The 18093-nt window shown below is 37.1% G+C and overlaps 3 protein-coding genes across 3 annotated transcripts in view; 1 reads left to right on the forward strand and 2 right to left on the reverse strand.

The window, feature by feature from the left end:
- Nucleotides 1–11697, reverse strand: part of LOC134672969 (serine/threonine-protein phosphatase 2A catalytic subunit beta isoform) — a 28898-nt gene extending 17201 nt beyond the window's left edge. Inside the window, exon 1 of the mRNA XM_063530923.1 lies at nucleotides 11436–11697. Coding sequence (XP_063386993.1) covers nucleotides 11436–11537 — 102 coding nt within the window. The 5' untranslated portion in view covers nucleotides 11538–11697. The remainder of the gene's footprint in view (nucleotides 1–11435) is intronic.
- Nucleotides 11698–12351: 654 nt separating this feature from the next.
- On the forward strand, nucleotides 12352–14530 carry LOC134672929 (small ribosomal subunit protein RACK1). The gene is made up of 5 exons (XM_063530880.1): nucleotides 12352–12529; nucleotides 12798–13006; nucleotides 13257–13463; nucleotides 13842–14093; nucleotides 14292–14530. Exons 1-5 carry the CDS (start codon nucleotides 12421–12423, stop codon nucleotides 14463–14465), a joined length of 951 nt encoding a protein of 316 aa, XP_063386950.1. The 5' UTR covers nucleotides 12352–12420; the 3' UTR covers nucleotides 14466–14530.
- A 114-nt stretch (nucleotides 14531–14644) lies between these two features.
- Nucleotides 14645–16079, reverse strand: LOC134672928 (diphosphomevalonate decarboxylase). The gene has a single exon (XM_063530879.1). The coding sequence runs from the start codon at nucleotides 15950–15952 to the stop codon at nucleotides 14792–14794; it is 1161 nt and encodes a 386-aa protein (XP_063386949.1). The 5' UTR covers nucleotides 15953–16079; the 3' UTR covers nucleotides 14645–14791.
- Between the last annotated feature and the right edge of the window lie 2014 nt (nucleotides 16080–18093).

Genomic DNA, 18093 nt, shown 5'->3' on the forward strand with positions numbered 1-18093 from the left:
ATTTCCCCACTTGAGTGAATTAGCCCGTAAAATATGGCAGTGGTGTGAAAGCAGAAAAATATGGATAGTAGCTTCTTACATTGCGTCAAAAGAAAACGTCGACGCAGACGCTGCTTCTCGCGATACGAACTTAGACACCGAATGGGAGCTAGCCGGCAAATATTTTAAGCAAATCGTAAAAAAATTTGGTACCTGTAGTATTGATCTGTTCGCATCCAGAATTAATACCAAATGCAAAACATTTTGCTCCCGTTACCCTGATCCAGAAGCATCAGTAGTAGATGCTTTTACGATTTCATGGGAAAAAGAACATTTCTACGCCTTTCCCCCTTTTGCTGTAATATTACCAGTATTGAGGAAAATAATTAATGATAAAGCAACAGGGATAGTAGTTGTACCAAATTGGCCCACGCAAGCGTGGTACCCCATGTTTACATCACTTTTGTGTGAATCACCTATAATATTGGAACCTTCAACTGACCTACTCCTTTCTCCTTGCAGGAGCAGAATACATCCTCTATCACACAAACTTTCTCTAGTGGTAGGGAAATTATCAGGGAGGCGTACCTGAAAAAAGGAGTTCCAGAGATGTCGGTTGATTTTATTATAGACTCAATAGCGCAATCCACCCTTAAGCAATATGAAGGATGTCTCAAAAAATGGATACATTTTGCTACAAGTAATAAATATGACATATTTGATCCTACCAGTGCTAATGTTATAGAGTTTTTGACAATGAGATTCAATGAAAATGCAAGTTATGGTACATTAAATTCTACAAGATCAGCAATTTCTCTAATAGCAAAAAGAGACATATCCAATGATGCCATTATATCCAGATTTTTTAAGGGCATTTTCAGAAGACGTCCTTCTGCACCTAAATACTCAGAAACATGGAATATCGAGCAAGTTTTAGAATATATTGAAAGCCAAGGTAATTTAGAGAATCTAAACCTAAAAATAATATCAGAGATTGCGACTACACTATTAGTTCTAGTTACAGCCCATAGGTTACAAACTATAGCCTTGATTAATATAGATGAGATAAATATAAGTTCATCAGGGCTCCAAATAAAAATTCCTGATAGGATAAAGACATCAAAACTTGGAAAAAATCAACCCCTACTCATGATTCCTTTCTTCAGAGAACGACCAAAAGTTTGTGTAGCCACCATAATCCTTCATTATTTAAAAATAACAGAAACAATTAGAGGAGGAAATAAAAAACTATTTCTGTCATCGGTGAAACCTCACAATCCAATCAGTCCTCAGACAATTGGTCATTGGATCAAATCCTTACTCGGTAAGGCTGGCATTGATACTGAAAAATTTAGTGCATATAGTGCAAAACATGCCTCTGTGTCTACTGCTTATAGGAGAGGTATAGACATTGATACAATTAGAAGAACTGCGGGTTGGACAGAAGGGTCAACAACATTCGCACGTTTCTATAACAAACCTATTATAGAAACAAATAATAAGTTCGCTATTAGTATTCTAACTAAAGATAAATAAGGCTGTGCTAATTATATGCATGTCATAAATATTGTAATTGTTATTTTTTTTTGTTGATTATGAATAATTAATAAAGACTGTGCCGAAGTTATAAAATATTTGTATCATTTAATTTAAATGTTATACTTAAAGAGTACAAATATTTTTAAACATAGCTCTATCACAGACTCTAAAAATCTACATGTTATCTATCATCGAGAACGAGACGCGTAGTATAATTGCTCGATCAAACGAGCCCGCCGAAGGCGGGCGAAGTTCGATCGAAATTATACGAAGCGTCTCGTTCGAAGATGATCACTTCCCACCCATAAAAAAGAAGTGATATTTCAAATGAATACCGTAAAAAGTGAAACCCATCCCTGTAATCATCTTACACGAAACTGTGATATCGCATAGTTACTCTAAAATATATGGCGTCCGGCACGGGCGCGCGCGACGTGATAGCGTCGGGCGCGGGAATATTTTTCAAATTTAAATCTCTAAACGTTGTGAAGTTTAAGCATACTTAACAGTACTACATGTTATCTATCATCTTCGAACGAGACGCTTCGTATAATTTCGATCGAACTTCGCCCGCCTTCGGCGGGCTCGTTTGATCGAGCAATTCTTAACTTGAAAGGAAGAAAAAACTATTTGTCTTATTGTTTGAGTTTTCGTGAGGATTATATACGGACTTCTGATATTGTATGTTACGTATACGCTTAATATGAACGAAACCATCGACACGAGAAGAAGAAAAAGTAGCGGTTCGGGTTCGCCTTCATGTTTCAAAACGTCTGTTTTTCTCAAATTCAAATCTAGTGTACCAGGCTACCAGGTCGCGTGTATATGTTTTTTATTGGATTGGAATTTGGAAAACACCTTTTCTATATTTGAATTAGCACAATAACTGACCGGACAACTCAATGTCACGCGATATGCCCATCATCTCTTTCTATTTTCTACAGTATGAAAGAGTGGGTAGTTTGCGTGTCACGCAAACGAATCGAACCCTTCTCGAAGAAATGCCGGTTTCAAATCTACAGTCATAATATAATATAATAATGTTGTAAACGTAACGAAACATATGAGGCAAGCCGTGCAATTAGCCCCATGCGTGATTTTATTTTAATTTTTCAAATCATTATTTACATCGTTTGAACACCGGAAAATATAAAAATTACTTTATAAAGTTTCCCATTAATTTATTAAAAAATATTTAAAATGTTGAAAAATTTTGAGCGGTTGAAACGCTCATAATTTTTGGCGCGAATTCTTGATGACGCGATGACGTCACGCGTTGGATCGTGAACTAACTGACGTTTGTTATTATTTACTCTTCTATGAAACTTATGCAAGCAACTCCGCTCTTTCTGTGTTTACTCGTTGTATTGTTGTTAATAACATGGAAAAAACTAAAAAAACATTTTATACTTCTAATAGGTATTGTTTAGTACCAATGTCTAGAAACACTACCATGAATGCACCCGAGAAAACATTTTTTGACGTGCCAAGAGATGCGAAAGTACGCAAACGACATGTTTAAGTAAAGTAAACTTATGTAAAGAGGAAAACTAAACCCCAAAACTACTTTTCATTGTTGTAAAATTACAACAATGTTGATACATACATGGGCATAAAACGTTACTCGTCCTTTGCGTTTTCAAAGTATAATATACATACACAGTTTACAGGTTATTTATTATGGTAACTATACATTTGCTATCACTTTGAGCTTTACACACACACATAGTAAAATTCATTATATTATTATATTTACCTTTCAGCTTTCTTTCCTTTCATCTCAGCGGAAACGAAATTTTTATTGTTGGCGAAATATGCAGACATCATGAAAGCATCTACATATGTGTTGTAGATTGTCCGATTGCGCTTTGACAAACCCGCTGTCCGTCATCGTCTCGGTGGCGTCGTTTTATTTGATAAATACTTATATTTTCTATTTCACTTAAATTTCCACCGCTTTGTTGTTTGGATATTTTGCATTGATAAAATTGAAATAGCGCGCTTTGAGTATCCCGTGCGCATGACAATGACAAATTAGATGACAGCACTAACCGTTCAGATACTTACAAAGTTTCATGGTTATAAAAATTATAAATAAAAGATATCTTTATTATTCATGTTTTCAGAAATATCACATGCAGTGTATTGGATCTAATATGGGGTCACATGCTTAATGCGTAAATAAAATGACACTAAACTCAACGAGTGACGTCACGTGACGTTTCGACCAATGGCGTTGCGTTTCGTTCACTAGCTTTTCGCGGGCAAATTTTTGTACTTTTTATTTATTATTTTAAACAATTCAATGATAATTTAATAACGGAAATGCATTTGTAACATGATATAATAGTAACAATCATCCGAATAAAAAATATTTGAATGAAATTTAAACTTCATGCATGAAGCCAATTGGATTAGTCTGTCCTTTTGAACTTGCAAAGAAACCATTCACTTCCAGCGTAGATTTATACGAAAATCATAAGTATCATAACCTTTATTATATATTTTTATGACTTAAAGTGGAATACTCTACCAGTTTATTGTTATTGACACTAACGTTCACAAACATAGAGTCCTTAATCAAAATAACTAACGCCTAATGATAATTTTAAACTTACGCACACCGCATTGCGTGTGAATAAGACATTAGGTACCATCTTCCAGTACAAATATATTTATTTATTTATTTATTTAAACTTTATTGCACAAAACATAAAAATAATGTACAAATGGCGAACTTAATGCCTAATGGCATTCTCTACCAGTCAACCATCGGGCCAAACAGAGACATGTAAAAATGGTGCAAGGAGAACAGAGGCATTTATTAGAACATTGGAAAACAACTGAACAACGAACAACTAATAATTCTGATAAACTACATATAGAATACACAAATAAATATACTAGAATATATATAATTAATATACTACTACATATTTCATACATACTCATAATATATAATATATAATGATGGACACTACTCGAACTCTTGTTTCAGCAGATACTTATGTAGCAACCGCTTGAAAGCTAACTTGCTCGGGGCTTGTCTAATATTGAGAGGGAGTGAATTCCAGAGACGACTCGCCTGGACAGCAAAGGAGTTAGTCGTAAACCCAGTGCGGTGAGCAGGAATTGAGAGTTTGAGAACACGAGATGTACGCAGCTCACAGCCGGGACGAGGAGTATCAAACAGGAACTTATTCTTTAGGTATCCAGGAGCAGAAGGCTCAAACAAGATTGAAAATAGAGTACAAAGTATTCGAAGCGATCTACGGCGACGGATGGAGAGCCAATTGAGCTGGCGACGGTAATAGGAAACACGATCGTATTTACGCAGGCCAAAGATAAATCGTATGCCGTTGTTGAGGAGACGTTCAAGTTTATTAAGGGACTCTTGAGTGGCATTCGTTGTACACACATCGCCATAATCAATAATTGGCAAAATTAACGCCTGCACCAACATCTTCTTTGTACTTACTGGGAGAAAATTCTTAAATTTATACAAAGTCCTTAGTGTGCCTGAGACCTTACGACTCACATCAGCTACCTGGCTGCTCCAGGAAAGGGTAGAATCAAGAATTAATCCTAAATTCTTAGCCTTAGTGCACACGGGAATGACAGACTCATCAAACAGGATTGGTGCGATAGCGACTGTACTAAGCTTTGAGATTTGGCGCTGGCTCCCCAGAATTACGGCTTGACACTTGGATGGATTAACACTAATACCAAAACTGCCAGACCATTCAGCGATGTGTTCTAGATCAGCGTTTAGCAAAGAAATGGCAGAATTGATATCATTCACATCAGCTTGAGCATACAGCTGTAGGTCGTCCGCATACAAATGGTAAGAGCTACGAATATTGGTGGTAATCAAATTAATAAATACGGAAAACAAAAAGGGCGAAAGAATACCACCTTGAGGAACACCGGTGTTCAGTGCACACCAATCAGATAGTGAGCGGATAGCACGGACTGCCTGGACACGATCGGATAAATATGAGGAGAACCACTTTGTCGCCTCTACAGATACCCGCAAGTGAGTCAGAGTAGTAATATACCAGTTAAAGAATTTTCCTTTTCAAGGGTACACGATGACCCCAGAGTTCAGTGGCTCCAGAACATTAACCTCGGGGTTGTGGGTGAAACAAAAGCGAGGTTATAGCTAGATTGGGTGACATCCGGAATCTCACCCTCCGGGGAGCAATTTATCGAGTGGAACGATGCCGACGATTCAAATGACATTGCCATTATCATAAATGTGGAGAGTGCGCGTCGTATCATTCGAGGCTGATCAATACTTGAAATTTGTTTTCAATAAAGTACCCACTTTAGTAATGGGTACATAATAAGGTAATGAAGATGTATTGCAGAATTTAGATCGGGAGTTCTCAACCTACATGATGCGCGGCAAAGAGAGTAAGTAAGCGTGAGATGAAAAATGAAAGGCTTTACATAAAAACAGATGTTTTTGTCTGTTACCACCACAAAATTGAATGGGATGGGGCCAAGATGCTTAATTGACCGAAACATACTTTTTCTTCTAATAGACCCTAAAAAAATCACCTAACAAGCTCTCAAGAAATGTTTGCACGATATCAACTAGCTTGTACTCAGGCAGGTACAGACGGACTGCATCCCGACTTACAACTTCTATGGGAACTGCACGCGGACGTTGCAGTTGGCGTGCAGTTCCCATACAAATTGCAGTCGTGTTGCAGTTCGTCTGCATCGGCACTTAGTATTTTTATAGTAGAAATACTCAACAAAGATCAACAATCATGTAGACATTTTAGAGGCAGCAGTAATTTTTGCTGCAATCGAACTTCTGTGTCGTAAATAAGAGAACAACAATAATTTTAGTGAACATTGTCATTATAAACATTGCTTTTTACGTTGCTATATAAACACTGAATGCTACAAATTGGTTGCCTACGTAACTTGCAATGTAGATAGTTAAGTTTGCCGAGGACAATTGCGTAAGTAGCGTGTACACAAACTCAAGTACATTGCAATAACCTTTCATGTACTTAAAATTATCTTTAGGAAGCGGAAAATTATAAAAAATCTTACTAATACTATGGCTCAATACAACAAGAACATTTTCGCGCAATTTTTGTACTTTTACAAGTACCTATTCTATAAAATTGAACTTATAGTGTGCTTTTTGTAATTACGTAATTTGGGATTTGTATAGATATTACTTAGCCCATAAAATAAATTAATCACAATTAGGTCAACAAGAAACATAGTACAATAACAATTACGAGTACTTTAAACTGTCTTACAGAATCTGGTTTTCAATCAATCAAACTCAATAATTTAATGAGATATCTGGCGATTGCCAACTTTACACTTCTACCACAACGGAAACCCATTTATCAAACATTTGGATTGTTGGACAAAACAGTAATTGTCCAATTATTGTCAGTTCAGCTGGTGTCAAATTAAGGCTACCACTTGTCCTGAGCTACTTGATTGCCTCAATTCAATCACTGCTTGGCTCCAAGGTCAATTTAAGATATTATCCAGGATATCTAGAGTTAGACCAAGCTAGGTTGGCAGTGATTTTGATAGCACAGACTGCGCAAGTGTTATTTTAAACGTCATAATTTCATAAAAGTTCTCAGAAACTCTATCAAAATAGTTTTTTCCCTTTGAAAACCCTTTGAAAATGTCGTTTCATAAACATAAAGTAAAATTTAAAGTGAAAAATATGTTTACATAAATTCTGTAACTTGAGCCTCAACATCACGTCTCAGAAAAATCGTAACAGGAAAAAAGGAAACAAATTAGAAATAACCCAAGACTCATGGGCATAGTATTTTTTACAAAAGTTACACTATAGATACACTATAATAGCATATATAACACACATTACAAGTATGCATGTTGCGAATATAGAGGATGACGAAGGTGCCTTTTTAATGTTTAATTTATCTGTGAATGCAGCCCACACATTTTGACCATATTGTATTCATATGAGTTGTCTTATCAAGCTAAGTTATCCTGCCCCCATGTTGGTAATTGACAATGTTGGCAATTTAATATAGAACAAAAGATATAGATGTTTATATTGTTGTTATTTAGAATAGAATAGAATAGATTTATTTGTAAGCACAAACAATCAGTACAATACATTATATACAAGAAAACACAAAATAAGTTTAAAGTGCCACGAAATGGCCCCATCTCAGCATGTCGCTGGTGACTTCCAGTGCTGATCTTCCGATGAGACCATCAAGTGAGAAGAATCACGGGAGGTAACATACAAGAAGAAAAAAGACATAGAAAAAAGACAAATTTGTATATATAACTCATTAAACAAAGAGTTGTTATCATGATACAAAAATATTTATTTCTCACTTCAATCTATAAAAGTATGGATTAATAGTCTTGAGGCTATATATTTTAGTCATTGGTTTTTTAGTGTTCCGTACAAAACTTTGTTTACGGAACACTTATGGGATCACTTCGGTCTTGCAAATCAGTTAAATATTTTTTAAGGGTTCACATCACTATTGTGTCTGCTGGCAAAAACAAACCTATTTATCCTACTAATCTATCAATGCAAAATAAAAATACAAAATTTGCCAGTGAAATTTAAACCTATATTGCAGAAAATAGAGTTGGTTTTATTTTGTCTGAAAATTGAACAAAACAAAACGAATACAACTCTGTTTAACACTTTAACACAGACCAACCCCTATAGACATAGCTTATAGGACGACTCGCGGCCTCCACTCATCGGAGCAATAGCGCTTATAAAATATTGCACGCGCGCCGCTCCGATCAGTTGCGTCCAAATTCACGACCTGTTAACAGCGTGCGCGTGTTTACGAAAATAAATCGCAATTTTATTTAACTCATTGGGAAATCATGGGATTTTGCAGTGTAAAATGGTGTGGCAAGTCATCTAAGACTTCCAGTTATAAAACAGATGGAATAACATTCCGCAGGAAGTCAAATTCACTATTTTGTTGAAAATTGTTTCTTGTCCGCGGGGTTCATTTTATACTGGTCAATATGGTTGTACTGAGCGGCAGTGAAGTAGCCCGTCCTTTTCCGTCAACTTGAAAATGCAATGTGCTATCCCTTTCACGTCAACAACTAGTGATGTGATGGTGATGGTTTTGTCAATTGCGGTAACTTCGTGCTTTCGCTCGTACCATATTGTACCATTTTAAGAAATGTAAAAGATAATTGTGATTCTCTTTTATTTTTAACTGAGAATAAATAAAATTGATCTGTAGAATCTACAGTTTTAATTAGGTACTTGGTAGTTTATCTTAGTAGGTATATGTAGTATGTTAGTTTAGTTTTTAGTTAGTATACTTATAGTACCATTATTGAGGTAGCATCAAAATAAGAAAATAATCATATTTTAGCAGGTTTTTAGAGCAACGCCCATGTGACATGACATGTGACACAACTAGGAGTTGCAAGCGCCATTAGTTAGTAGTATAGTTTGGGGTCATCCATTAATTACGTCACACGTTAAGGGTGGGGGGGGTCAAGAAAATGTGACATGTTGTGACATGGGGGAGGGGCGAGTCACAAACATTGTGACGTCACTTTAACCTCAACACTATTCATCAGAAACCGAAAATTAATTTATATTTTTTTATTCGTCGCTGTACATTTAAATAATGAGGTTATGGAAGGTAATTTAGGTAATTTTCGTTCCTAAATGATTTTGTGTTATAAAATTACTAATATTTGTTTTACCTAAAATATTTTTAAATTCAAAAAATAATTCCGAGTTAGTATTGCCGATTTCGTTGAAAATAAAATTGCCTATAATATGACTTCACACCAGGTGGGGAGGGATTTGCAAAATGTGACCAAGTGTGACAAGGAGGGGGGAGGGGTCAAAAAACCTAGAAATTCGTGTGACGTAATTAATGGATGATCGCTTTCCATAGGCTGCGTTTGCCACCAAAGTGTATTTTTGAAATTTATGATTGATTTATGAATAATAAATGAATGATGTAATTTTTTTTAAGAATCCAGGTGAGCAGTTAGGTCACGAGATGGACCTAATACCTGATGATGAACTTTGAAGAAGTGCAAGGGAACTCTTTTTATATTGTATTATATTGTATGAATATTCTGAAGTAATAAATCTGTGGACTTTATTGATAACAATTATTTTACCACAAGCGCTGTTGTTTGAAGCGCTGGTGGCCTAGCGGTGAGAGCGTGCGACTTGCAATCTGGAGGTCGCGGGTTCAAATCCCGGCTCGTACCAATGAGTTTTTCGGAACTTATGTACGAAATATCATTTGATATTTACCAGTCGCTTTTCGGTGAAGGAAAACATCGTGAGGAAACCGGACTAGTCCCAATAAGGCCTAGTTTACCCTCTGGGTTGGAAGGTCAGATGGCAGTCGCTTTCGTAAAAACTAGTTGCCTACGTCAAATCATGGGATTAGTTGACAAGCGGACCCCAGGCTCTCATGAGCCGTGGTGAAATGCCGGGATAACGCGAGGAAGAAGAAGAATTATTTTACCACAATAGATTACGGTACCACTGGTACCAGTACCACTGCAAGTAATGAACATGTCCCATCCCTACGCTTACACGTGTCAGCGCGCCATGTTTGGAACGACCAATCGCAACGCCGGGAGCACCCCTCCCGCGCCTCACAGTTTGGTGATTTGCGTCGCGAACAAAATGGCCAATATTAGGTTTCTAGAGGCGGTGTTCTGTGCACTTTAAATTCTCATGTTTTGTACACATATTTACTTACACAAATGGGTCTACCGCAATATAAGTCTTAAATTCAGCTGAAACATTGGAATTTAAGGTAAAAACAATGAAAGTATATTGCGGTAGACCTGTTTGTGTAATTAAATATGTGTACAAATCTGTTTACTGAAACCTATAGTATATATCTAATTCTTCTTTCTAACATTATCTGCCACCAGTATAATATCAAAGCAGTAATGTTATAATTAGAACATTAATTAAGAATTATGCAATCATATCCACTGTTAAAGTTAAACACAATCATTTAAATGCAACTCTAATCAAGATTGTTTAATGTTTACCTAACGTCTCCTATCATGTCAATGATTTCATTATCAAGATAACTTAAGTTTATTGCACAAGTATCTATAGCAGGGACAGATGTAAAAACAAAAGCATAAGACATATTTCTGATAATAATTTATGGATTCCATAATTTCCTATATAACTATGTAATTTTGGTCACAAGTAAAATCGTATTAGTTTAATATTTCAAACATCATCAGATAGAATTAGAGGAAGTTCAAAAGATACTGCTGAAAATGGTTATTAGCCAACTAAACATTTAAATACCAGCCATATTTTAGTGTTATCAAACTTTATCTGACAACATAAACTATTTTACAATAGGTACTTATCTTTAAAAATGATCTAAATTCAGTTTTAATGTACCTACTTGAAGAGGGAACATCATTCATGATGTACATACCTGTGTCTACCCCCTCAATAAGAAATTAATTAAATGTGACTGAGAGATACCTTATCAGAAAACTAAACAGAACACCTATTTTCGATCCGCGAATTAACAAATAGCCAGCATCATTTCCGCAGGTTGTCTAAAAATATCCTGTCCAATTAGGCTATATTACACTGGAAGGATAGATAGCTGGGTGTGGTGCCCTGCCTAGGTGTGCATCCTACATCTTATCACTCGCTCGAGAATCAGCGACGACCAGACAACCCTCCGCAACTCCAAACAGACAGTTAGCTCCCCACGGATAGCCCCCGCTTCCACTAATGTCGGTATGCGTTATTGTTACTACTTCATGTAGGTATATGAATCATACGACATATAGGCTTCGATCGAGCGTGAAACTTCACAACACTTTTAAAAACATACGCAAAACCAATTCTTACACATAAAACATGACTAACAAAGCTACATTACCTTGTCGCATAACGTTTTGACTTGATTTTCTGTCAATTGCTTGCATTCGTTTAGCTGCTCTATCCATTGATCCAATTCCTTTAGCGCCGCCTTGTCCTCCATACTTGTGGTTTGTGAAATTAACGTACGAGACGTTAAATTAGGTTTAAAAAGTGTCTTATCTTTTAAGCGTACACAAAACCATGCGAATAAACTATTATTCACTATACCGAGAAAATTGACTACGGCGGACACTTACAAAATGGCGTACCACTGGCGTGACGTCAGTTATTACGAAGGAGCTATTCATACGTTACAGAACGATCCGACCAACGCATAATCTGCTAATCAATACTAACGGCAAAGCTTAGTAACAGTTCAAAAATGTGCAAATTTTAATACTATTATTAAGCGGCATTGTATTTTTTTTTATAAAGTTAATATACTTTTAAGTAAACGTAAAACATTAGGTCGTGTTGTATATTATGAATTACAATAACAAACTGTAAACTACAATTACCAAGAAATATTTACTTAAGGACTTCAAAAAACTTGTAACAATGTATATCTTCTGCAATATGTATCAAACAAAAGCTATCTTAATATTTGCTATAATTTTAATATTCACTTTAATTAACGACTATTGCCTCCATTATTTATTTGCATAAAAACAGTAATGTATAGTTATGGTTCCTGTTGGATATTTTTACGCTTTATTTTTTTATCGTTATAGACAAACCACACAGCTTTCAAATATTTTTGAAAGCTGGCAGTTGTACATATTTTAATTTCAATATTCTGTTCTAAAACCCTGTTTAGAATAATAAAACTAAATATTAAATAAAATAAAACATATCCCAGCAACCATAACCATAGAGCAGCAATCAAATAAATTTACATTATCTGTGGCGAGTCCTATTTGCACAATCTGTGGCAATCTGTCTTTTTCTTTTCGGTAGCGTTGCTGAGTGTCGTTGTCCGGTGCTCAGCCGTGAAAAATATTAAAATGACTGAAACATTGAAGCATAGAGGCAACCTCGTTGGCCACAATGGGTGGGTTACGCAAATTGCGACGAACCCTAAATACCCTGATATGATCCTGTCTTCTTCTCGAGGTAAGGTTATAAGTGATATACTTAACCTAAATTGATATCTATATCCATGTTCATCTATCTTACCCAAGCACATATAAGTTGACTATGTATTTTATTTGCTGTATAAAGCTATTATTTCGATGAATCCATTTATATTTTTGTAAATGATGACAAAAACCTTTGCCACGCGAGTCCTGAGCGGCAAGCGGATATGGGGCTGACGTTAGTATCTCTACAACTAACGTATGGTGCGACCTTAACAATCGATTAATCTTTATTTGCTTTTCAGACAAGACCCTCATCGTATGGAAGCTGACCAGAGACGAGACCAACTACGGTCTGCCACAGAAGCGCCTGTATGGTCACTCCCACTTCATCTCTGACGTCGTGCTCTCGAGCGACGGCAACTACGCCCTGTCCGGATCTTGGGACAAGACCCTCCGCCTGTGGGATCTTGCTGCCGGCAAGACCACCCGTCGTTTCGAAGACCATACTAAGGTGTGATAAAATGTTAAAACTGTTGTGTTAAAAGGTTTTAGTGTTAAAGAGCCGATGCGCGGCAGAAGACAAAAGTTTGCGCCTATGCGAGGCAGAAGATTCGACGTCGCATTTGCGTCTTAACGAGACAGAAGAATTATAAGCTATTACGCTGATATCCATTGTCAGTAAGTAGTAGTTTGTAAGACCACATTCCAATATACATTGTCTTTTTCATACAAGCTGTAACTAACCTAACTTTTTATCACAGGATGTCCTCTCAGTGGCATTCTCCGTTGACAACAGACAGATTGTCTCTGGCTCCCGAGACAAGACCATCAAGCTGTGGAACACCCTCGCCGAGTGCAAGTACACAATTCAGGATGATGGCCACAGCGACTGGGTTTCGTGCGTGCGTTTCTCCCCGAACCATGCTAACCCCATCATTGTGTCTGCTGGATGGGACCGCACTGTTAAGGTAATTTATAACATTGTTTTTACTCAACTGGAATATTACATTTCACACATTTTCTATTTAGTCATGTGTTATAGGTATCTAAATTTCCTCAGGTGTTCCATTCTGTCAATTAGGTATATGAAAGCAATACACTGATGATGTCATCATCGTCATTGGCCTGTCACATCAATAAGATGATGGTTTAAAGAGCGTCTTTATTAAGAGTGCGACACTTCCGCAAATGACTATTAAGCCCAATTGCGAGATGATGATGATGATGACTGATGATGTACAGATAAAATTACTCTGCATAATCTGTGTCAGGAATCTACAGATACCATCACTAGCGAAATCTAGTCATTGTAAAAATTAATATTTTATTTCCTCTTTGTCTATTAGGTCTGGCACCTTACCAACTGCAAGCTCAAGATCAACCATCTCGGCCACTCTGGCTACCTGAACACAGTGACCGTCTCCCCTGATGGTTCCCTCTGCGCCTCCGGTGGCAAGGACATGAAGGCCATGCTTTGGGACCTGAATGATGGCAAGCACTTGCACACCCTGGACCACAATGACATCATCACAGCCCTCTGCTTCTCGCCCAACAGATACTGGCTCTGCGCTGCTTATGGACCTTCCATCAAGATCTGGGTATGTATGACTATATGACTAACAGTTATTCTTTCTGAAGTCCCTCAGTTTTTTTTTTTTTCTGACACAAGTACTTGACCAATTGAAGATTTTATTAATCTTTACTGCAGTTCAAAGTTTGGTGTCTTATTCCATTTTACATATTGACGTATTTTAGTATGTATGAATGTTTCATAATTAGTCTTTTTTTTTGTTTAGGATCTGGAAAGCAAGGAGATGGTTGAGGAACTCCGCCCTGATGTGATCAACCCCACCAAGGCCGACCCGCCCCAGTGCCTCTCCCTCGCGTGGTCCACCGACGGTCAAACCCTCTTTGCTGGATACTCTGACAACATCATCCGAGTATGGCAGGTGTCAGTCTCCGCCCGATAAAGTGGTTTCATTTATTTTATGCCTATATCCAATATGAATATCTAAAAATAAATGAAAGGACTGACTACATTTGTTTTCATTATCATCCTTATCTAAAAAAGATGTAGCTTTGAGATAGTAATTTATTCTGAACCATTCCATTGTAATGTAATATCATATTTAACATTTCAAATATATGCTCTCGTCTCTCACTCATTTGTAGTTACACAATATAAAATTGTAAATATAATTTTAGTGTATTCTTAAGTTAGAAGTTAATATAATTTATTTCATAAAATACCCATTCATCCACTTATTTCTACCCCACACATTGGCCACACCAACATTTAGAGAGTAAGACCATTTTGATCTAACAAATGTGAGCCATCAGTGACTTCTGCTGGCCCCTCTCCTACTTTAGTATGAATAATATATTTCAACAAATCCACAGATTCTGGTTCCAATCCAAACTTATTCAGAAAATCTTGACTTAGCTCATGCTGTTTAGAATTGAGACCAGTTACAAAATTATCTGGTGATGAAGAAGGGAAAACATATTTTACAAGAGAAATTATTTTTGGCACTTCTTCCTCTAAGAGGTACAAACAAGCATTTGGGCCTGCATCAAAAGTATAAGCAACTTTCACTTCACCACAGACCTCATTATATTTGTGAATCACTTCAACTATCTTGTGGGACACTTCCGTCATGTATACAAAAGGTGGGTAAGAGTCCAGACAGACCGCATGAAATTGGTTACTGTCTTTCATAGTTATTTCAGCAAACTTTGGAAAGTTCTTTTCCTTTATAGCCTGAATAATATTGGTGGTTCTCTGTGGCACACAATAGTCAATCCGGTGTTTGAGAAGTTCAGAGGTTTCAGCCGTTATCTTCATGCCCTTTGTTGAACTAGTTTTCTTTGCACTGTCACCAACCACTAGTATAAGAGCTCTCATTTCAGGCCAGTGAGAGGCTTCTGCAATTTGAGTTGCGATGGAATCTTTGCCAGTGGGATCCGTTCCTGCATGCCACTGAACAAAACCACCATAAACACTTCTACAAGCACTGCCAGAACCCAACCTTGCGACGCAGCTAACATCCGATTTCACATTATAAAGTTTCGCTAATGCAGTTACTAGGCACGCATACCCAGCTGCAGAGGATGCGAGGCCGGCCGCCGTCGGGAAATTGTTGACAGAGCACACATGAACTTTCCATTTTAGGAATTCTTCGTCCACACTTTTCTCCTTAGCAGCTATAGCTTTTATTCCTTCGAGGCAATTTACTAGCCGCTTATTTGTAAAAGATTCCTTCTTGCCGTTGAGCCATATCTCGTCGCTGGTAAGTTGTGGGCCGGTAAACACAGATGTTTTGGCACACATAACACTTGTGTCCAAAGTAGCACTAACGGAATCATTTAACGGTAATATCAATTCCTCGTCGCGTTTTCCCCAATATTTAATCACTGCGATATTTACGGGAGCAATAACAGTTTTTATATTACTCATTATGCTGTAATAATGGAGATTAACTTGTGAACTTTAAAATCGTTCAATACTAATTTTTGAACGTCTGGCCTGGCGCGTAAATCGAGGCAATGAGAAGCGTATTGAAAAGTAATCAACCAACCAACGAAGCAGGGTTGCCAACTCGATTTTTTTTTTACCCCTGAGCTCAACTTAAAAACCCCTAAAACTGTACTATTATTTTGGAAAACCCACTAAATAAAAAATTAAAGAAATTATTATAGATTTTCCAAATTTAGAACATTATTATGATTTTCAACCGGTTCGACATTTTAATGATCATACATATGAACGTTATACATAGATGGTCAAGAAAATCTTGTCAGTAGAAAAAGGCGCAATTCAAATTTTCTATGAGACGATATCCCTTCACGCCTACATTTTTTCAAAATTGCCGCACTTTTCTACTCTACAAAAAAAACCACAAAATATTTAGCCCCTAAAAAAACCCCTAGCTGGTTTATTTCCCCCTAAATTTAGTGGTAAAACCACTAAGTTGGCATCCCTGCAACGAAGGCAAGGCCAAGGGGCCAACGTTTTCTGTTCTCTTTCACGACGCAGCAACTAGTATCATTTCTCTCTCCTAGCTCTTTTAAAATGCCGTTTGTCAAAAAAGGACAACCATACTGTTGACAAGGTGGACTTCAAATCAAGTGTTGCCTTTCTTGATGCGCCCAGGCTGTGTATGTGTGCGTAAAAGCGTATATGTGTGCTTTTTTAGGGATGTGAAAAGTCGATTTTAATCATGTTATATATCGATAAACGCTGCACAGCGGAACGAAATAGCGATTAATTGAAGCTTCAATATCTTCGTTAAACATAAACATAATTGAAATGCTAATGGATAATGAATATATTATAATATAATAATATAATTCAATTATTGCGGAACACCTATTTTAGGAGGTATGTATGTATTTTAATTAAATATCTGAACTTTCCCTTGGTTCCCTGCTGGGGCGTGACTATAAAATTGTGATCTGATAACCACAATAAAGAATAAAAGCGTTTTTGGTCATTATAGGTATCGTTAAGCCTTTGAAGTAAAATTAAAATTGCAAGAAATGTCGATAGTTTATCGATATGACTTTATCGACATGGCTACAGCAACGTGGGCCTCATTGTTAATCGTACACTAAACAAAAGTGGCAACAGTGACAGCTCGCTGAGACACCGTCTATATATATATTATGTCTATGGGCAAGGCTACTTTTGACGTTTGATGTGTGTTTTTGAGGCTGTTTGAGTAAGTAACTAAAACGCTGACTGTAATAACAGTTTTCGTAATTCATATCATGTGGGATGGCTCAGCTAAATACCAACTCGCCGCTTTGGACTCAGTGGAGCGCAGAGCCAGGAGGATGATTGGCGACAAGAAGCTAACGGCTAAGCTTCAGTCTTTGGCCCATCGGCGGAAAGTCGCCAGCCTGTCGGTATTCTACAGGTTGCACTTCGGGGAGTGTGCCCAAGAGCTACACGAGCTTATTCCACCGTCCCCATTCTACCATCGGACTTTTAGACGCACGGCCGGTTTCCATCCTTACTTGGTAGATATTCCACCAATTCGCACGAAGCGCTTTGCTTCTACTTTCCTTATGCGCACTGCCAAGGAATGGAATTCCTTGCCGGCGTCTATATTTCCGTGTTCTTATAACCCGGCAACCTTCAAATCAAGAGTGAACAGGCACCTTCTGGGCGAGCTCGCTCCATCGTAGGCCACGTCTACGCCTCGGCTAGTCTGTGGCCATGAGTAAGCCCATTCATAATAAAAAAAAAAATATGAATATTTTGTAGGTTTTTAGGCAATTTTTTCAAAAATTCAACTTGTGCAGTTATTTATACCTATAAATCATAAAACAGATAAATAACATTATTATACTTAGTCAAGCAGATCTTGTCAGTAGAAAAAGGCGGCAAATTTGAAAAATGTAGGCGCGAAGGGATAGAGTCTCATAGGAAATTTGATTATCGCGCCTTTTTCTACTGACAAGATTTGCTTGACCATCTATAGTAATCTATAATACTGATATACAGAATTAGAGTAACTGCTTTGCTAAATCTACTATTATTTTCATGGTTATTTTCCTTCTCATCATAAATATTTTCATAAAAAATAATTGTAA

The sequence above is a fragment of the Cydia fagiglandana genome, chromosome 17 (genome assembly GCF_963556715.1).
Source record: "Cydia fagiglandana chromosome 17, ilCydFagi1.1, whole genome shotgun sequence".
In the NCBI taxonomy this organism is placed as follows: Eukaryota; Metazoa; Arthropoda; class Insecta; order Lepidoptera; family Tortricidae; genus Cydia; species Cydia fagiglandana.

Excerpts from the sequence above, each read along its gene's own strand:
- LOC134672928 (XM_063530879.1), bottom strand. The coding sequence starts at position 15,952 with ATGAGTAATATAAAAACTGTTATTGCTCCCGTAAATATCGCAGTGATT.
- LOC134672929 (XM_063530880.1), top strand. The coding sequence starts at position 12,421 with ATGACTGAAACATTGAAGCATAGAGGCAACCTCGTTGGCCACAATGGG. Across the intron at positions 12,530-12,797 it reads GATCCTGTCTTCTTCTCGAG|ACAAGACCCTCATCGTATGG; the intron begins GTAAGGTTATAA and ends TTTGCTTTTCAG. Across the intron at positions 13,007-13,256 it reads GTTTCGAAGACCATACTAAG|GATGTCCTCTCAGTGGCATT; the intron begins GTGTGATAAAAT and ends TTTTTATCACAG.